Source organism: Notamacropus eugenii, chromosome 3 (assembly GCF_028372415.1).
Source record: "Notamacropus eugenii isolate mMacEug1 chromosome 3, mMacEug1.pri_v2, whole genome shotgun sequence".
Taxonomy (NCBI): Eukaryota; Metazoa; Chordata; class Mammalia; order Diprotodontia; family Macropodidae; genus Notamacropus; species Notamacropus eugenii.
Window position 1 is genome coordinate 304,689,798 of NC_092874.1, and position 7,683 is coordinate 304,697,480.

The following is a 7,683-nucleotide window of genomic DNA, read 5'->3' on the forward strand; positions in this document are numbered from 1 at the left end:
GCCATCTTTGTAGATGGCATCTGTGTCCCTGGTCTCATACAGTCCCTGTGCTGTGGAAGCTTTATGTGGCTTCATGCCCTTCCTACCCCGTCCCTTCCTATCATTTGTCTTTGTCCGTCACACCCCCATGCCCACAGAGTTGGCTTCTGTCATTACTTAGATTCTGTCCCTCTGTCAGTAGTCTGCCCTTGCCCCAGCCCCATCCTCATAGAATGGCCCCTATGCCCATATATACATTATGCCCCTTCCCCTCACAGTCTCTGGTCCCTGTGCCCATGTTGGTTATGCCCCTTCCCCTCACAGTCTCTGGTCCCTATGTCCATGTAGATTATGCCCCCTTCCCCTCACAGACGTGGCCCCTGGGCCCACAATGTCAGCTACTTCCTTTGTCCACATATGTCCTGTTCAGGACTGGAAGCTGCCAAGGAGAACTTGATTAAAACTAGTTTGCCTGGGTCAGGGTGACCGGGAAGAAGCTGTGTCTGACTCGCAGTGCCAGGGGAAGGGAGGTTACAGAGACCTGGGGTTGGCCTGGCTGCCTGTTCTCCTTGCTCACACAACTCTTCAGGTCGAGTTGCTCTGAGTGTCTTCCTCCAATCGCACAAACATAAGCAAGGGTGGGGAGCCCCATGCCAGTCAGGCAAAGCCCAGACTGCTCTCAGAGATACAGAGGTCTGAGTGCTGATGGGCAGCATACGCCTGTCTGGAAGAGAGAAGGGCAAGGGGAGAATGAAGGGCAGATCAGGCATCAGCGTTGTTTCCTCAGGGATGGCTTTGGAAGAAGGAATGGTACCAGGATAGAGGAGTCCTCTGTGGGGCCAATGGCCTGGATGAAGCCCCAGAGTGCTGGATGTAGGGGAGGGAGTGGCTGGGACGCAGAAGTTATTTAGAGTTGGAAGGGACTCCAAAGCCCTTTAGTTCACCTTTCTCATTATACAATGTATTATACATACATTATACATTATGCATATTAGTTCACCTTTCTCATTCCTCCCATAGGAGGAAAGTAACCCACTGAAGGTCACACAGCTGAGAAATGTTAGAACCAGGACTTGAAGTCAACCCTTCTGACTCCATACCCAGAGGTTTCATGTGGCAAGAGTGGTAAGTATAATAGCCCTGGGTCTCTAGGCTTTAAGGGTTACCTTATGGGGCAGGCAATGAAAGGAATAGCATGCCCATTTTACAGAGGAGGAAACTGAGGTTTAGCAAAAGTGGACAGACTAAAGTTACCCATCTAGGCAGTCTCATAGCCAGTCTTCACTCCCAGATCTCTTTTGTAAGAAGAGTATAAGGTTCTTCCGTCTCCTCAGGGCTGTCACACCTGAGGACGGGTAGTAGGGGCAGGTCGGAGGAAGGGCATCAGTGAGAAGCAGCCTGGACTGGGAATCTTACCTGAACTAACCAGTCCTTTGAGTCTGGCCAGGCTCTTGACCCTCTCTGGGCCTCAATCTCCCTCTTGGTCAAATGGGTCTAATGCCATCCCTGTGCAAGTCTTTGGGAGGGGGACCCTTTAGTGAGAAAGTCAGTCAACAAGGGTTTGTTAAGGGCTGACTCTGTGCCATGCATTGTGCTAAGCAGGGGAATAGAGGATCCTCTCAAATTCTTATGGGGGAGACAGCATGCTGAAAAAATACATGCAAGGTCCATACCTGGGCAATGGTAGGTGATCCCAGGAGGAAGATTGTAGTGGTAAGAGAAAAACTGGAAGGCAGTGGGAGCTGAGCTGAGTTTGAAAGAAGCCAGAAAAGGGAAAAGGCAGAAATGGAGGGGGAAGAGTATTCCATGTGCAAAAACATGAAAGCGGGTTCAGAGGGACCATCATTCCTGGATCATAAAGCACATGATGGGGAGTAAAGGGTAAGAAGCCTGGAAAAGTAGAGAGGCACCTGGTTGTGAAGGTGAAGGGCTTTCAATGCCAAATACTTTCTATTTGATCCTGGAGGTAATAGGGAGCCTATGGAGTTTATGGAGCAGGGGATTGACCTGATCGGCCCTTGGCTTTAGGAAAGTTGATTTGGCAGCTGCATGGAGGAAAGACTGGAGGCAGGAGGCCCAACCAGAAGACTATTGCAGCAGTTCATGTGAGAGGTGATGAGGGCTGGTACCCTTCCTGACACTGTGAGCAGAAAGAAGGGGATGTATGATAAGAGAATTGAAGGTAGAAAGGACAACCCTTTGGCCTGGGAAGATGAGGTGAGTGGGGGAGAGGAGACAAGAGGGAAACTGAGGTTTGGAACTTGAATGAATGGGAAACTGATAGTGCCTCCAGTGCCTCTAGAAGGAAATTGGGAAAAGAGGGCATGGTGGGGCGGGGGGAAGCAAGATAATGAATTCTATTTGGAACTTGATGAGTTTGAGACGCTGCAGGTCGGACATCCAGTAAGCAGTTGATGGGAAAGGATGAAGAAGTATCCAGACGCCTTCCAGGGGTGTTCTGTGCTCTTCTCTGGCCTCCCCCTGGCTGAGATGGATGGGACAGGGTTAATGGAGTCAGGCTGGCTGGGGGCCCTGACATCACAGCTGAAGTCAGCAGTTACCATGGAGACTCGGAGGTGAATGGGCTGGCGGTGGGAGGGGCAGCCCTTAGGATGCTCTAGTATTAACAAGTGAAATCGTACTTGTAAAGCACTTTGTAAACCATCAAATACTGCATAGATGATAGCCGGGCCGTTGTTGCTGCTGTGGATTGGTTGATAATGGCGATATATTTACATAAGAACTAGGGCTGTGTGACCACATATCGGGGTGGGGGGAGGACAGAAACCAAGGATGTGCTTGCATTGTCTTGGCAGCTGAGCCTCAGAAGCCCAGCCTAACCCTCTCTCCCTCTCTGAGGCACCCCCTCCTTCTGGATCTCTCTCCCCACCTCCAGCTCATTTTCAGACTAATCAGTTGTGGTCTAGTCCACTGGGTTGCACCAAAGTCAAGACTCCTGTCTATGCTACCACCCATGGAACCAATCACTTGCCCTCTCTGGGACAGCTTCCTCCTCTAAAAATGAGAGGGTCAGTTTCACCTTAAAAGCCCCTCCAGATGTTGCGATCTCTTCCCTCCCCGTACAACCCCTCCCTCAGAGGGGGCATTAGTTGAATGCCCTCCTTTTAGAGAAAAGACTTAGAAGGAATGTGGCATAATGGTGCATCTGGCAGACCTAGAATGTGGGTTCAAGTCTGGCCTCTGAAGATCACTACCTAAGTGATGATGGCAAGTCCCAACATGGCTCCGCTTTCATTTCCTTGCTCATTAAATTAGAGGCTTGGGCCAGCTGGCTCTGAGCTCCCTCCCCTCCTTTTCCCTTGGGGTTCTCTGATCCTCAACAGCGAGAGGCCAGAGAAGAGCCACCCCAGTAATTCACAGATATCCCTGTGTTGGACATTCCAGATTCTGGCCAGCTAAGGCAGGGCTGAGTGTCTGACACTTGTTGTGTGACCATAACTCAGTCATTTAACCTGCTGTCAATAACTACATGGGTGTGTAAGTGATGATACTTGCACCAACAGGGCAGCAGCCTGGGGAGGAAATTGCTTTGTCAACTTCGGAGCAGTATCAAAAGGGAAAGTATTGACTCCCTGTAGGAACCTCAGGGAGTCACTTTCCCTGTCTGAGCCTCAGCTTTCTCCTCTATAAAGTGGAAACCAAAGTCCTTGGGCCCTCGTAATTCACCTTCTGGAGACAAGTCCTCAGATCCAGGGCGAGAAGCCCTGGATCTCCGCCCCATCCCACCCCCTAGCCTCGTGCCTGAAATGAACCAGGCGAGACTCATCCCTCCCCATCCCCTAGCCGCATTGCCCGCTTTCCCCTTCTGTCAGGTTCGGAGCTGTAAAGAAAACTGAAATCAGCACCTTTCCTCATCGCCCACCCCGCCGCAAGGTTTGGTTTCTGCTGCTGCAGCCAGGAGATATTTGGAGCCCTGGCTGCCCCCCCAAGCCGGCCCTGCCCTCCCCCCATTCCCTACTCGGCTCCTACGGGGTTTCCGGCCCCCCTTTGTCTCGGCCCTCTCAACCTTCTCCCATTTGTCAGCCCCCGCGTGCTCCCGCGCAATCAGAATCAGGGCACAACGGCGGAACAATGCGGACCCAACTGGACCACGGGCGCCAGGTTGGCTCTCCAGGGCACAGGGAGGGGACACACATCGGCCGGACCCCAGCTGGGCTGTCTTCTCCAGCCTCCCTACTCGGCTGTGCGGGAAGGCGGCCTCCACACCTCGCGGCATTGCTGGGGGTCGGGGGGGGGGCACAGGAGAGCAAGGGTTCGGAGGTTTGGGCACTCGGTGGCCAGGCTCTGCAGCCCCAGGCCGCATCGACTCACTGACTCACTAACAGAATCGAGAAATTCTGGTAGTGCGCCTGGGTGAGAGGCCGCCCTTCTCCCAGATAAGAGCCGGACCTCTGCTAACTCTGGCCTTCTTCCGGTGGAGAGTCAGGGCCAGAGTCCCCTGACCACGACCCAGGCAGGCTCCCAGGCTCGCTCCTCAGAGTCAGCCTCAACTCGACCCTTCCTCCTCCTTATATCAAGCTCTGCTCTTCCATTCTCAGGCCATCTTCCGGATCTCTGCCCCTTCCTTCCCCTCCCAGGGCCAGGCTACATTCCCTTCCCCACTCCCCACCTAGTCCTGCTTCATGGGACATGTTGCTGTCCCCTAGACTATTGCGATTAGTTTTCTTGCCTCTGACCTTCTCACAGGATCAGGGATTCTCGGAGCTGGAAGCGACCCACTACATCTCCCAGGTCAAGGAAAAACCTCCCAGGTCCCTCTCCCTCCCTTTGTTTGAAGCCCTCAACCCCCACCCCCACCCCTCTGCTAAGCCTCCCACCGGCTCCTAGGCAGTCCATCCTCTTGGGGACATTTCTACCCAGTAGGCAGATTTTCCTGATGTCCAACCTGCTAGGCTCCTCTGCACTTTCCATCCACTGGTCTTGCCAGAAGTCTGATGAATATCTGACCACTGGACCCAGATGACTCTGGAGGAGAAAGTGAGGCCGTAACTCTGCACAGCCCTTCCTCACTCAAATCAAAGTCAATTGCAAGTCATATCATCATTTCCCTGATGTCATGGTCCTCTTTGAGAAGGAAGGACACACACAACTTAGAACTATGGTTTTAAATACACAAAATAAAATACACAGGATTGTCAAGGAAATTGCTCCTATTGAGATGCAGCTACCAAAGCATTAAAAAAAAAGTTCCCTAGCAAACCTCTCTGCTCTGGGGCCAAGCAAAACCAGGCTAATCCTTCCTGCCTCAGCCCTTCAAATACTTACAGACAGGTAGTGTGGGCCCCTAAATCTTCTTGTGGGAATAAAAAAATAACTGGACTTGCTATTATTTTGGGGGTGGGGAGTGCTGGGAGTCTCAAGCTGGAAACTCCTTAGTCTTGAGAGTTGCGTAGAGTACTGAGTCTTTGCCCAAGGTCCCACATCTGGTATGTGTCAGAGACTTGACCTGAACCCAGGTCTGCCTGGCTTTGAAGCTGGCTCCTTTCCTCTCTGCCATGCTGTCTCCCCCACTGTGTACCTCCCAGTTCCTTCAACCTATTCACATCTGGCCTGATTTCCAGCTCCTAGCTCTCCTGGTTGGCTGCCTCTGTATCTACTCCAGCTTGTCAGCAGTCTTCCTAAAATGTGATCCCTAGAGCTGAACACAACTCCCCAGATGTAGACTCCCCAGTTGTAATCTTCTTAATACCCACATCTGCACATATGACTTCCCGATCAAAAGCTTTGACTTTGCCTAAAGGAGAAGGTCCCAATCTCTCTGTCTGATATTCAAGGTCCTGTAGGGGCTGGCACCCCCTGACTCTGTCAGCCTCATCTTGAATTACTCCCTTGCACTTGCACCAAATCAGCAAACAGGTTGTTGGGTCCTGTGAGGGTTTTAAGGAGAGAGGCAACATGACGAGATCTCTGCATTAGGAAGATTGGTCTGACCATAGAATCAAAGATGGAGTAGAGAAGAGACAAGAGACTAGGAATCGGGAGACGTTTGGAGAGCCCATTGCAACAATCCAGACTGGTGTGTCTTTAATATGGGTAGGGGAAGCAGAGGGGAGAGAAGAATAGGCATGCAAGCCTGGAGATATGAATGACCAAAAAAGGGAAGGAGTTTAGTCAAACTCTAGGTCAAGGAGTTTGACTTTAATTCCCAGAAACATTCTAGAGCACAAATGAAAACGAATAGGTTGTATAAAATTAGAAAGGGAATCAGTGATCACTACAAGATCCAGAACAATCAGTAACAGTCTAGTTTTCTTTCCTTTTCTGTCAGTCATTTGGTGGGCAGATCAGGGAGGATAATGGGGACGAAGATTTTATCAGCAGAGCATCAGACAGAATCTATCCTAGTATGCTTTTAGTGAAGATGGAGAGAGATGGACCAGATGACAGTAAAGTGACATGTATTCAGAAATGAGGGAACAACCTGACTCAAAGTGTGGTTTGCATAGTGGTTGGCCCATTTCTGAACCCTGTTGCCTGAGCTCTGGGCACCCTGTTCGTCTTCACCTCCCTTCCACCTGAACCTAGAAGCCTACTCCTGGAACATCCTGGGCCATGACAGGTGAGCTTTTGCCTGGAACTAGATCTCCGCATCACTTCTGGAGCCACAGTTTCCAAATTGTGACCCCCGATCCCTCTCAATAGCTACATTTTTTTCATATTGTCTTCCCTCCATTAGAACAAAAGCTTCTTGTCCTAGGTAAGAGACTATCTTGTTTGCTTGTACTGCTATCCCCAGCCTGTGACATAGCACCTGGCATATAGTGAGGGCTTAATAAATGCTTTATCCTTCATTTACTCATTCATTCATTCACTGACGTAACAAAAAGATACCTAGAAAATGCTCGTTGACTCTTTGGCATCCTAGAGGAGGGTCTGAACATCTGCATTTTACCCTGTTCTATTTAATGGGCCAAGTCCTCCACTGCTCAGTATTCCTTCTATGATTTGGACGAAAGGATAGGTGGCAGGTTTGAAGGAGACACCAGGGTAGGAGATGTAGCTAGCTCCCATACTGGATGATAAAGCTAGAGTAGGAAAAAGTCCTCAATAGCCTAGAACTTTGGGCCAAGTCAAATTTACTAGAATTTGACAAGGACAAATGTAAAGTTTTCTGCTTGAATTCAAAAAGTCAACTTCAAAACTACAAGACAGAAGAAAGTGTGAGTAGACACAGTGGTCCGAGAAAAAAACAAAGGGTTTGCTCAGAAGTGAACTGGTAAATGTTTAATAAAAAAAAGCTTTTATGGGGAAAAATGTACTATTTTGAGGTTCAATCTGCATTACTGACATTTTCTCTTAAGACTAGACAGTCAACAAAATGGTAAGTCAATCTGGGATTCATAGATTTATACATTTCCAATGTGTAAATATTCTCATTGATAATTTAATAATTTAATATAATATCATATAATTATATTAATATATTATAAATATGATATTAATTATACTATGTTAATAATTTAACAATGTAATAATTGACACTCCTGAGCCCCTCTGACTGTCTCCAGTACACGCCTGCTTTTGGTGGTCTGCAAGTCCAGTATCAGTCTATATGGTGTAGTAGCCAAAAACTGTGTACAACAGGAGGCTGCTTTTTAAAAGTCAATCAGGGTTAAGTGACTTGCCCAGTGTCACACAGCTAGTAAGTGTCAGAGGCTGCATTTGAACTCAGATCCTCTCCCG

At 49.3% G+C, this 7,683-nt stretch overlaps 1 protein-coding gene across 2 annotated transcripts; it reads left to right on the forward strand.

Annotated features, from left to right (window-relative positions):
* The first annotated feature begins 653 nt into the window (after window positions 1-653).
* On the forward strand, window positions 654-6,791 carry LOC140496573 (uncharacterized). 2 transcript variants are annotated; one of them, XM_072596515.1, is made up of 4 exons: window positions 654-789; window positions 1,000-1,104; window positions 2,008-2,555; window positions 3,813-6,791. In XM_072596515.1, exons 3-4 carry the CDS (start codon window positions 2,404-2,406, stop codon window positions 4,312-4,314), a joined length of 654 nt encoding a protein of 217 aa, XP_072452616.1. In that variant the 5' UTR covers window positions 654-789; window positions 1,000-1,104; window positions 2,008-2,403; the 3' UTR covers window positions 4,315-6,791. The 2 variants fall into 2 exon arrangements, with proteins under 2 accessions (XP_072452616.1, XP_072452618.1); XM_072596517.1 differs by having other exon boundaries at window positions 654-1,104; window positions 1,946-2,555.
* The last annotated feature ends 892 nt before the right edge of the window (window positions 6,792-7,683 follow it).

Excerpts from the sequence above, each read along its gene's own strand:
- LOC140496573 (XM_072596517.1), top strand. The coding sequence starts at position 2,404 with ATGAAGAAGTATCCAGACGCCTTCCAGGGGTGTTCTGTGCTCTTCTCT. Across the intron at positions 2,556-3,812 it reads GTTACCATGGAGACTCGGAG|GTTCGGAGCTGTAAAGAAAA; the intron begins GTGAATGGGCTG and ends CCCTTCTGTCAG.